At 35.7% G+C, this 13,916-nt stretch overlaps 1 protein-coding gene across 2 annotated transcripts in view; it reads left to right on the top strand.

The window, feature by feature from the left end:
* LOC149783567 (galactosylgalactosylxylosylprotein 3-beta-glucuronosyltransferase 2-like) overlaps nucleotides 1–13,916 on the top strand; it is a 29,875-nt gene that overhangs the window by 5,972 nt on the left and 9,987 nt on the right. The window contains exons 2-3 of one of the 2 annotated variants that reach the window (XM_089931830.1): nucleotides 2,301–2,812; nucleotides 10,925–11,040. In XM_089931830.1, the coding sequence (XP_089787956.1) occupies nucleotides 2,301–2,812; nucleotides 10,925–11,040 (628 nt within the window). The remainder of the gene's footprint in view (nucleotides 1–2,300; nucleotides 2,813–10,924; nucleotides 11,041–13,916) is intronic. The other variant, XM_089931829.1, reaches the window with a different exon arrangement.

The following is a 13,916-nucleotide window of genomic DNA, read 5'->3' as shown; positions in this document are numbered from 1 at the left end:
ATAACGTTTAAATCGCACAGGATGTTTAAACAGTATTGTTCATATTTTTCACGCACTATTGTATTTGAGTTAGGAAAGATAATTATGTTACCACTAATATTTGTACAGCAAATATACACAGTAGAAGATAACCGTTAAAACAGCTAATATTATAGAGTGGGATACCGCAAGAGCTACATCAATCTGTTAATATATATCCTAGTCAATAATTTTGATCATAATCTGAAAGCATATACCTTCTGTATATCAGTAAGAAGTCAGTTACTTTGATTTTTTACTCGCATCACAGACAATTACATTATGTTCTTTATAATAAATAAATTTTGATACGGCATGATGTGAAATTCACTTACGACAAGGTTGGTAGGAATGAATTCCATTCAAAGAGCACATATCATATTTGGTATGATTCTTTAAATTAAAGTCGTATTTACCTTGTGGAAATTATTGATTCAAGTTATAAAACACTTTTCAAACATCGAATAACATCATTAGTTTGAAATGCATCATGAGTTACGTATGCAGTAATAGTCAGATGTCTAATATTAGACTCTAACACGAGTCCAACAACAGTAATGTATGATATATGTTATATAATATTAGTGAGTCTAACACCCAATAATTGATCATATTTAATTTTAGTGAGTCCTACACACAATAATGTATCAGCATATTAGAGTCTAACAGACAATATTGTATGATATAGAATATTATTGAGTCTTATACCCAATAATTTGGCATATATAATTTAATAAGGATATTTGTATTTTCGTCTCCATTTCAATAAAGTTATGAGATTGTTGTGATTAGTTCTTTCATTATGGGAAGTCGGTGTTGGGGTAATATTCATCAGTCCGAGTAATTAGCCACTATCAAGGACTAAATGACACAGAGTGCAGTGTTAATAATATTTAATGATGGCAAGGTTCAGTTTCGAATTGAGTTTAGATCAGAGCCGCATACGTTGGCCTTTAGCCAAGTAGTTCCTATTGAAATCTAATTGTTTTCATTGATAGTGCATTTCCATTTGAAGTATTTGCGATAGCGACTGATCATTTGTATAATATAATAACTGAGAAGGGATTGTTCCATTATCTGTAGACGCCTTTGTATTGTTGCCATGATGGTAAATGTTATGTAGAGTTAGGGGCGAAATGGGGCGAAATGAGGCGACTGACCTATGGATAGAGTAGGAAAATAGTTCCCTGTATTTGGTGTTGGATTTGTATTTAATTTTCACGCCATGCTGCACAAATATAACAATGATACACCATACATTTGTGAAGTTGGCATGCAATTGTGAAGTTGTGATGCAAATGTGTAGTTTTGATGCTTGTGGTCATGCATTCATTAGAGGAAAATCGTTTATGGTATGGGCAAGTTGAGATTCCAAAAGACAATGATTGCTGTCGATAAGTCCTTAGAAATAAGTGAAAAAAGTGACTTCTGGCATAATTAAATCCAGGGAAAGATATCCATTTGGCTTATTACAATAATACCAGTGACACCAAATAATGTATCATGTATGCCATTAGTGAGTCTAACACGCAATAATTTATGATACGAATATTAATAAGTCTAGCACAAACTAATTTATCGTATATATAAAACTTGAACGTCCGCGACATAATAATACACGTCTATGGCCCAAATATGCATTTTTTTTACTGTTTGAAAATACAAAGAATTAAATAGTTAACATATAGAAAAATATGGATCCATAGGTATATTTTCACGTATGAAATACCATAGGATAAGACAGTGTTTTAAATAAATTCTAACGATAAAGAGACGTATCAATTATTCTGGATAATAACACAGACCCTATTAAAATGGGTTTAAGGTTCAAATAAATTGTATTGAACTTTGAAGAAATTCAATATTATATATAAAATATGTATACATATATACGTTTGCATGGGTAAATACCATAAGATAGGACACAGTTCTTAATAAAATCTGATGTAAAGGAGCCGTCCAATAAATCAGGCTTGTAAGTAACACAGACCCGACAAACCATACACTTTGATGTTGTTGTTGTTTTTGTCGAAGGTTTACCGCCATTTTTCAGCACATAATAGGTGGAGTAAGAACAATGGGAAACCCCGGGAAGAACCACCAACCCACGAGAAGCTACTGGCAGGCTTTCTCACATACCCACTTTAGCCGAGCCTGAGACTCAAACTCACGCAGACGGAGGTGAGATGGCAGTCATCCGTAACGATGACCACTCGACCAATAGGGGCACCACCATACACTTTGAATATAAATATATATAAAATATTATGTGCTTTTTGCAGACCTGAAAATGTGGGTTCCAGATCGCCAGGAAACCTTGAAAGATCCAAGTGGATACAAACCTCCTCTCCTGGGTCCAAGATCAGAAAATGTGAACATTAGGAAAATGTGGGAGTTTAAACAGAAACCTTTCGACACAAAGAAAGGTATACCTACCATTTTTGCCATAACACCAACTTATTATCGTTTGGAACAAAAGGCGGATCTTACAAGACTTTGCCAAACATTCCGCCTAGTGGAAAACCTACATTGGATTCTTGTGGAGGACTCAATGAACAAGACCGCACTTGTCAAAAGACTCTTAAATAACTGCAAAGTTCGATTTACACACTTGAATGCTGTAACTCCCAAAACGTTTAAAAATATTCCCGGGAGAAAAAAATTTCCCAGAGGCGTCGCGCAGAGAAATGCAGCTCTGACCTGGATCAGAGAACATGTCAATCCCAAGGAAACACAAGATGTCGTGTACTTTGCAGACGATGACAACACGTACGATGTCAGGATTTTTGAGGAGGCAAGTGAGCTTTTTTACTTCTTCTTCCTTGAATCTGTCGCAATCTATTGCTGAATACACATGCTAAAGTTGAAACTCGTGGTAAATTATAGAGAGATGGGTAATACACTAATTTAGAGTTCTATTTGTGGGATAGTTGTTTTTCGTGGCCACTACAGAGTTAAAAGTCTCAATGAATGATAAAGCATTTCTGAAGACACTGAGACCCTATTAACCTGTCTATGAATTTAGTTATAACAAAAATGTCAGTATTTTGCGAACCCTGAAAACTGATGAAAACGAAAATAATACATTTCACATAAATGGTAGGGTATGCTCTATGCTATTCATTCTTACGGAAAGAAAACATGTCCAGGGTCAAGTGATCTGATCAAGGCACAGAAAAAGGGGTTGGTAAAGCATAATATAGGAATAAAAAAGAAAAAGAAAACAGCATTGCGTGTACCAATTGGAACATCGCTCAGCGGTCAGATCGAAAAATGACATCAGATGTTCTAGGAATATGCAAATATCATTCGTGACTACCTCTACCATTTCTGTGTGACATACTTATGGCTTTGATGTATATCGGTGCTTTAGTTATATAGACAATTACACAGTCTGTTTGCCTGAAACTGTGCACAAAAAGGAAAACAATCTATTCGGATCGCCTGGAAATTTGTACAATTTTGATTGGCTATACGATTAACTGAGAGGTTATGACTGAAAATATAATTCGATTGTTTGTAATATCTCAGACAAACCATGCTTCGTAAATCGTCGAAGTAGTTCGAATGGCAGCTACTGACATGCATTCGATGCATGATCTGTATGACTGACGTCGAAGTAGCGGATGCACATACATTAGTCTGGTTTTGTTAATCGCCTCTGGTGAAATGCACCGAATATACTACACAAGAAAAGGCCGATAATGTCACTGTTGTGACTGTGCCTTCTCTCACCATCATATTGTGTCGTGTGAACAAATTTGTTCCGAGTATAATTATTAATGCCATCAAGTTACATGTGAGGTATATTTTTAGACTTGGCCATAAAAGGGCGACGATGTTCTGATTGATGATGTACACGACAGTTCCTTAATGACATTAATTTGGTTTGAGTCGAAATACTATCTGTTGCATCTTCTGTTTATTTGCCAAAGCATACCTCGTGACAGTGTTAAGCCAAGCGTCTCGAGTTGCTATCAAAGGACAGTTTGCTATCAGATACCAATAAATCAACGATTTCAGAACCTCTGTTGGATCACTGGACAATATTACAACAGGCTTTCTTTTATGAATGGTAATGTGTTTGCACTCGACATCTTGTCTTGGAATATTGCAAGACAATAGGTAGCTGTAACTATTCATTAATATACAAATGAAATGATTGTCTTTTTCATACGCTTGTTGGAAAGTTTTCATTTTTACTCGAATTACATATTTATTACGTTTCAATACTTTTGAAAGAAAAGCAATGTATGAATTAGCAGCATTATGTAAAAGTCTGCTTATTTCTATTTGAGTTTATGAATTTTATTTGAAATGGATGGAGTTTGTAATGAGTTGTTACCATGGAAGCAGCAGGATATTTGTTTTACTCTAACAATAGCTAGACCAAATTGATCTAGCACATGTACATGTAAGTAACGATAGTCATGTTAGTACATAATCAATACTCAGAATTACCTTGAAATCTGTCACAGATATTATTTTTAAAAAAATCAGCTTCTAAAATGAACTTATTACACATGTACTAAATTAAAAGTGGATCCTATTAATACACCTAAACGACCTAAACTAAAACGTTTCTCAATAATAGATTGTACAAAATAAACATACATAGATATTATTAACATAAATATAGAATTTTGCAAACCAAGCGCTAGTTTCACAATTGTTTTTGTTTTTACGAACAGTATCTAAACATGCTTGTTATTAACTTCGTTTAAGAGGAATCTGCTATTGAAAGCTCATCTTTGACAAATTTATCGCATTTTGATTGGTTAAAGGGTGTCTTGCGGAGATCTGGTATGATACCATATCCAGCTGAGTATTTTGAAATTATTTTGAGAAAGAAACTTAGTCGATAGCAGGAGACTTCCAAATTAGATAGGACACCTGGAGTAAACCTAGATTATTGAAATTTGGCTAGTAGAGAAATCAGGTTAAGATAGTCTAGAAAGTTCTACGAGCAGAACGTTATTGTAATCAAAATTACAAAATGTGCTGAAAGTTATGTGAGTCTAACTTTACAGTATTAAAAGCTACATGAAGTCAGAAACGTCACAGGAGCCCAATTTGACCCCAATCAGAGTTATATACACGCCTGAATGTTCTATGACTCTAACTTCACCTTATCAAAATTACAGAAAGTCCTGAAATTTATATGAGCCTAACGTCATCCTAATCAATGTCACAGAAGGTTCTGAAAATTCTATGAACCTAACGTCATCCTAATCAATGTCAGAGAAAGTTCTGAAAATTCTATGAGCCTAACACTTTGATCATTTACAGAAAGCCATGAAGGTTCTATGGACCTAACGCTGTGATCAAAGTTATAAAGATACATGAACGTTTTGTGAACCTAACGGTGTGATCGAAGTAACAGAATTTAAGGTTTAACACGAGTTACTTGCTCAGAAATTTCTAGAACACTTTGCTGCCAGACCTCAGTTTCACTAACCAGCTCAGAATTGCTTCTTGACATTGTGATTGTAACATATCTTTGTTACTGATAGTTTGGGGAACTGTGAATTTTTTTTCTGACAAGTAGGATGGCATTACATATTCAACTTTAGTCGTAATATCATACATCATCTTGAAATTAGTATTGTTTGAACCGTTTCCCAAATTTGTAGGAGTCCCAGATGCAGAATGCTCAAATTAAAGAGTAATGGTTTATAATTTTGTACTGTGTATATCTCTACGATAAAACAGAATATTGGCACAAGCATCTTAAGAAAGATATTGCAAAACCTAAATTTAATAAACAACGCTTGAGAATTGTAGTGAAATACGGAGCAGATCCGTTTAAACTTATATTGACCGTGTAGAGTTCATTCACAAATGATCAACATGTTAGGAATTATGCAGTAGCTTTATCACTTTTGATCTTGACTAAAATATCAGTATAAACAACATAACAATAACATATTTAAGAGACGTTTATATGTAGATGTTGAAAAAACATATCTCTCTAATGGACAGGAACCGTCTGTTACTTTAATATTTGGAGAACTTATGTTTTTGCTGACCTTCCCTCACACAAGCCGCTGTGGGTGGGGTAGAATGCAGAACAAAGGAGATGAAATAGACACACACTTTCATACAAATAAACAAGCATGCTGTCACACACAAGGGTACAAAGTGTTTATAGACACACTGTTATAAACAAGACTTACATGCACACAAAAACGATTAAGGATCTTAAGTTTTAGGTTTTTGGGAAAGACAATGGCATACAAATTGATGCACAAAACATACAACACAATGGGCAAATGGCTAGCATTTCACTTGCCAAGAGTTTTGAATGATAACAAGGAAGGTTGTATATGGAACATTCGGTTCCTCTCCACAGCGTGTTTGGAGGAGGAATCAGTGAGACACGCTTGTTGTATAACGTTGAGCAAATCAATACATTGACGTGTATTCCTTGTTATCCAGAATAACTCTTACTCACCTTTGTAAACACATCACTGTCATGTCTCATTTACGCCATATGTATGCTACAACATGTCAGCAGGACCAACCTTGTAGCCACGAGGATGAAATACACGCTCTGACAGGAACGCGGGTGAGTACCAAATTATTTCATGCTCTCAATCGTGGATGCCAATTGTTGAAAGTACACGCAAATATGCACTTTTTAACACTGACAATACCGAAAAAACTATTACCCAAGTATTGGAATTTTTCCCCAATATCTGAAACAAGAAGCTAGCGCTCATTCGTTTTGGTGTCAGACTCCAGCTGATAACGAGACATTTATAGGACGGTACCGAACTCCAGAAGACAACACTTTGGAACACATGCTGAAGAATGAAGGAAGGCGATTGTTTGCTGAATTCATGTGGAATTGTTTGTGGGAACATGGGCACAACATCTGATAATGCCCAATAAGGAAAACGTAGCAGCTCCTAGTCGCTATTTTCAACATATGGAACTTCATGAAGATTTGATCATGGTAAATTAGGAAGATGCGACAATCAACAGAGTATTCACCTTCATCCTCTTGGTACGTTTGAAAATGTCATCATTGCAGCATGCGTGACATCAAATGCTAGTTTATAATTTTATGATGTCTTGGTACTTATAGGAAGTAAAGTTCCTTACCTTGACACCGAGAGTTTTATATCTATCGATTGCGCTTGCTGAAAGAATAGATTGAAGAACATCCAGAAGACACTTTTGTGCGTTTTTCAAGCAGCACACACACAAATTATGGATACCAGTATAGAGGCCGACAGGGACAAGTACATACCAAATGGAGAGTCGAAAAGACTGATACTGAACTATCGTGCGAACGAAGTTGTCAACTTTGATGTATTAAAAGAAGCTTCACAGTCCGATACCCAGTCGAAAACATTGGAGCAGAAAAAATGTTTCGTTTACAGAATCATCAAATTGTAAGCCATCTTTAGAAACATTTTCTATCAATGCATCTACCAGAAATGAGTACGTCTTCCAGACCATATCCCTTTGTCGTACGAGCATGCTGAGCTCTAGTATTAAAAAAACGGAAACGTTCTAAGACAAGAACTTTATTACAAATACAAACCTTGACCTAGAGAGATGAATAATACAAACACAGCATCACCCAGAGTGACTCACTATGAACTCCCAATTTTAATTTTCAGGTAAACACACTTCCAATGATAATGATGAGGTCAACACAGAAACCTGGTGAGAGACCCACTTCACATGAGTTCGATTATGCGTCTTGCGACCAGAGCTATGGCTCACCTTGCGTCATCAGCGATGCTGCATCACCTTCGCAGCTCCTTGAAAGCAATGACGTTCGATGCTTTACCGCTCTACTAGCAAAAGCGATACGGCACGGCCTTACAGCTTTACTAGCAAATGTGATGCCGTGCGTGTACCTGTTTATTGATTTAATCCATATACTCGCAAACCTGGACCACTAGCTCATCGAGATGTACAAATCAAAGACACAAACTAATTTCCAGTGTTTTTTTTCTGGCTATTGTAGACTGGAAAGTCTACTAATGAGGCCTAAAAAATGGTTAAAGATCTGGATGGATTACTATATACCGTGCTGTCACTCAGTCTCTTTTACTGTCGACATGGATACTTTTGAAGTGAGAATCTGCAGTTTACCTTCTGACCTACGAGAACGCATTTACAAAGAACTGGAACAGAGTAAAGTGAAACGCAAGGAACATTTGCATCCTTTATTACATACTCGTTTTCACCTGAATGATGAAAATACATATTAAGCCAGGAAAAATGCTCATTCAGCGAGAATGAGTTTTATCCATGTTGAAAGGACCCTCGCTAAAAGTGGATGCTCCTTTGTTAGGGGCGATTACCGGACCTCTTTTATGAGGAGTGATGAGATAGGGAACAAAGAGAAAATAAAAATGACACTCTCTTCTGGAAAGACATCACATTTGTACCTTTAGATCTTATGGAAGGACGACTGCTCACTTTTGTTACACATAAACGGTAGATTGAAGAACATCGTTTGTACGAACAACGGAAGCCTCATTTATATCTTAATCGTAATTTCGTTGAGAAGTCACGGTCACAAAAGAATTATACTCGTTGATAGAAAGAAAGAAAAAATCAATACATGGAATAGTTGTCTTTTTTCAATTATCTTTTTCAATGAGACACCTACATGAATACCTGGTATGTTTATCTTTCTCAATGAGACACCTACATGAATACTTGGTATATTTATATTTTACAGTAAGACACCTACATGAATACTTGGCATATTTATCTTTTTCAGTGAGAAACCTACATGAATAATTGGTATATTTGGTATATTTGTCTTTTTCAATCAGACACTTACAAGAATACTTTGTATATTTATCTTTTTCAAAGAAACACTACATGTTTCGAAAATTAATTGAATATTTTGTTTCTAATATAGTTGTATGAGAGTCATATTACTTGCCAATAGGAATTAAGTACGAAAATGAATTTCTTTAAATCTGAGAAAGTTCTTTATATTTAGTATGTTTAATAATGACCATCTTTGAAAATCACTTTAAAATGCATTTGAAGAGGGAATTTGCTTCCATTGTTTTATTTATAAAAAATAACCATTAAAAAGCTGCTTACCTTCGAGAAATAAACGTGAGAGAAGGCATTGAAATTAAATTGTATTTTTCGCAAATAATCATGTTGAATCATCTGCTTTCTTTTTGTAAACACCATCTATATCGATACAACAACACAGTCTTTGGAGTCTGCGATTGTCATTGTTACTGTAAACAGGATCTTAAATCCACTACTTTATAGTTTTCTTAATATTCTTTGGGATTCTGCTGTAATTGGCCTCCTTACATCTTTCGTGCAACAGTACTATTTTATATCATGCCTTTTCTTTCCGTTACCTGTTATTTCTGATTAACTTCATAGTTTTATTTGGCATATGTAATCACCATTATCATCATGAGCGAAATCGTGCTGAGTGGTTTGTATTGCAGACTCTCAATAACATCCTGTCCACATCAGGTCTCTGAGCAAGACATAATACCCCTATTGCCTCGGTACAAAATAATCTTCACTGTGCTGATGTGCAGTTAAGCATCACTCATTTAATCACGATGAATCTTATATTAGAAAGGATCCTGTTCAAAGAAATGTGTTCTTTCTTTTGCAAATATATTATTGTTTATGGCTTTAAATAATAGTTTAACTAAACATAGCTATCAAAGTTGTAGGACCAGTTTATTGACAATCTGAAGTACAACATTATATCCTGGATGTCGGGAACCAAACTGTAAATTTTAATTTTATTACAAATACTTCAAATTTTGTCTTTAAAACAAATCAGCAGGGGTTCAGTGTGTATTCCAGTATATTTCTGTGAGCATCATATTACCTGCGAACGTGTTATGATGATTCGGTATATGTCTCCTCAGATATATATTAGCCCCGTCTCACCAGATAGCGCGGGTGACAACCGGTTTAAGACGTGCAACTGTTTAGAGTTAAGGTATTATGTAATATGTTGGAGCAAAACAATTAACATAAGAAGTAACGCATGAACTGTCAATAGTATTCAAGGTCTTGTTGCAGAGCTGTTTGCGATGTGTAGTATTTTACAATTTTTTAAAGTCAAGGTGACAGTGTCAAATGACTTCCCGTCGGTATTATATACATGGCAGTCTAACTGGAACTCAAGGTCAATAACGCATGGATATGTATCTATAGAAATCTCCGCGTTAGAGTAGGTGTTCTGAGCTGGAAACAGAAGAGAGAGAGAGAGAGAGAGAGAGAGAGAGAGAGCAGGTATGACTGGTGTGAAATAATACGAACTTTTCTTCCTCAAACAATTGGCCCAAAATTATTAACTCCCCAAAAGACAATAACATTTTAAAGAAAACAAAAATCGGTATAAGAAAGTTCACGTAAGCATGTTAATTACAAACATGTATAAATCTTTCTGCTTCCGTGATTAGGAAGAGCAATTTAAAGAATCTTTAGTTCATAAATTTGTTAAATACGTGTTCATCACTTTAAACAAGAAACAAGGCGTATGGTTCATGTGACCATGAGCAAAGCGATTCACCAGTTTCTGGTTTAGCACTGTACGCGGCCATACTCAAGGTATTTCACAAGTTCATATGGCGTACCAATGCATACATCCATGATCAGGGTAAGTTACCAGGTCACTGCACGCGGTAATGATCAAGGTAATTTACCAGGTCATATATCCAGTCATTCGTTCTTTTTCAGACATAAGTAGTTTGTTCCTGTATGAATTTTCCGAGCTATTCAATTATTTAATTTTAGTTCAGCGTAAGTTGAACATGCAAATATGTCCCAAATATTATAATCATAGAAGCACACGATTCCTTCTTACTGTATTGCATTATCTCTCTGTAGACAATCGGTATGAGATTCATTAATAACTCAGTCTCTTTTCTTTTTTCAGATGAGATATACAAATGTCGTGTCAGTGTGGCCGGTCGGATTGATTGCTGGCGGTAAATTTGAATCTCCCATGGTGAAGGATGGAAAAGTTGGTATACAAAATCAGTCTCTTCCGAAGTATGCTGGACTTAGCTTCATTTACCTATGTCTATATGGACTTTACTCCTAATTAGTATCAATTACACTTGTCCAAAATACTTGATGAAGTATTTACATTCAGAAAGATTTGAAATTTGTGAATTATACATGCTATAAACAAACAGTTATTGTGAAGGACAAAATATGCATTTGAAATGTACCTGTAAACGTAAGTGTTTTAGTTGGCTTTTTACAAGACACATGGAATAGACTGATACATTATCAGAGGTAAAGTGGAGCAGAACACAAAACACTCTGGCGCTAATTGATACAAAATGCATACCTTAGGACAGTGTTTCTTAAACTTTTTTGTCTTGCGGCGCACCAAAAAGATCTAAAAAAATTTCACGGCACACATGAAAAGATTTAACAATTTTTGTGGTGAAGAACTTATTTATTTTTACAAATATATTTAATTTTAAATTTAATGTGAAGGATGTGCCTGCTTTCGAGAACAAATCAGATTGAAGCAAGGCTCCGAAGTCGACAAACAAGCGCGCATTTCATAATTAGAGCGATCGAGTTCTCCTGAGATCTCGCACAAGTCTCGCGTTGCGAAAGGAACCAGTGAATGACAGACTGACAGAGATTACGTTTTTATATATGTTACTTTTTTAACTTTTGCGACATTGATTTACCATTTAATTATTCGATGTGTTCAGGGTTTCAAAACGCTAGCAATTTTAAATATTTTTCAAAACTCCCACGGCACACCTGCAAATCACTCGCGGCACACTAGTGTGCCGCGACACACAGTTTGAGAAAAACTGCCTTAGGATATATCAGGTAAACGCCGGGTGAATCGACCATTGACTTAATGCATCTATTTGCTCTGATAACGTTAGGAGAAATAACATTACAGCGAAAGATTGTTTCGCTTCCACAAGCTAAGTTCACTATAGGAATGTATTTTATTCAATACTCAAGAAAATAATGTTTCCAAAAGGGTTTGCCTGATGATGTACACTTTTTGAAAATTGGTAATAGTGAAGACCGTGTTCTGTGGAATAGGCAATTTGGCTATGATCGAGATTTGAATATATTTAGACATTTGCATGCTAGTGTTACACTAGCCTCAGTTCTGCCATTTCCTAAAAATTCGAGAGTTCATTAGCTAATTTTCTTTTCAGATCAGAGGCGTTTATCGTGGTATCACACCGCTTTTATAAGTGTGAATTAAATGGTAATGAATGAAATGCTCCCTTGCAACATTAACATAGCGTGTCAATTTTAAAAGGTAAAATATTATGGTTGTACTAAAGGTTTGAAGTTGCCATCGTCTTTCTTTTCCTTTAGTCGAATAGTAAACATTTGTTTCACCAGTTTTATGTAATAACGCTTAAGTTACATTTTTTGTCCATATAATAGGACCGACATTATTTTACACCGTGCCCGGTGGAACGCCAGGTCATTCAAATGCGATGTGAAAACGATTCAACAGATATGTTAATGGCACATAAACGTCATCAAGCCATCTAAACATGCATATGCCAGATAGAGCTTCCTTGGGATGAGCGGCTTCTGTATAGCCTTACTAGAAAATGCTTATAAATGCAGGTATTGTAAAGTGTTAGAAAACATTGTAAAATAACAATTCAAATAATGGGAACCATAATCAGGAAACCTAGGTATAGACAAATATTCTCATCGACGCTCATAAGCCAATGTTGCAAACACCTTTACACTGAAAAAGTCTTTGTCACCAAACGTTTTAAAAAACAAAAATAAAATAAAATCCAAAATCATTTTTAAAAAAAACACTTTTAACCGGGTCATGCAAATATTAACAAACATACAGCTGCCAAATTGCACGTGCAATTGAATATCACAGGCTAGATCAAGCCATGTTGCCCTTGCGGATTGCCCCAGCAATTATAGATTAGGACTGATCCACGGATTTACACTCATTTTATTGTAGTTTAATTTGAAGGACAATATTTTGCATTTGATATTTAATGTAATTATAGCTGTACTGACTTTGCCGTATGTACCAAAAGTAAGTCCTTGTCAGGCTGCCATATGTACCGAACGGCATCCCTTGTCACTCTGCCGTATGTACTGAAATGCAACCCATATATTTCTGCCGTATGTACCAAAAGGCAGCCCTTGTCATTTTGTCATGTTCCAAACGGCAGCCCTTGCCATACTGCCATATGTACTGTGCTGTGCGTTTCGAGGGGCATCCCTTGTCAGTCTGTCATATGCACAAATTGTAGCCCTTGACAGTGTGTCATCTGTACCGAACGACAGCCTAGTCACACTGCGGTATGTGCCGAAATAGAACTTCTGTCACACTGCCATATGTATCGAAAGACAACTCTTGTCATACTTATCTTCTTTATATGACTGATAATATTACTTGGCGGAGAAGGTAGGAGTGGAGGTAGGGTGTGGAGTGTGTGCCTGCAGCACTAGTTAAGTGAATTTGTCTCTCATATAGATAGGTTATGCTTTTATACGTCAAGGAGGAACGTATACTGTTCTGACTTTCTCCACTGGGTTTTTTTTCCCGTCTGTATATATGTCCGTCTATTGTTTTGGTTTGTATCCATATCATAACTTTAGTTTCACATTATCTACCTTTTCCAAACTTTGCACTTGAAGTATGGAAGGATCATATTGATTTGGAATCAAAATGTCAAAGGTCAAGGTTACTGTGAGCGAAAGAATTCAAATAGTTTCCACGTAAAAACTTTAGAGGTCCACAGAATTAAACTAATAATTGACGATTTACTACGCTTGAAACATCGAATAAACCGATTAATTTGGGAATGAAAAGGTTAAAGATCCAATTCACTGGTTGAAGCATTAAAATCAGTTTCAGTAGGAACTTTCAGCTCTTCAGCAATTATAGT

The sequence above is a fragment of the Sinohyriopsis cumingii genome, chromosome 14 (assembly GCF_028554795.1).
Source record: "Sinohyriopsis cumingii isolate HCF-2022 chromosome 14, ASM2855479v2, whole genome shotgun sequence".
Lineage (NCBI taxonomy): Eukaryota > Metazoa > Mollusca > Bivalvia > Unionida > Unionidae > Sinohyriopsis > Sinohyriopsis cumingii.
Note: the sequence above shows the minus strand (reverse complement) of the source record. Positions and strands in the feature narration are given on the sequence as shown.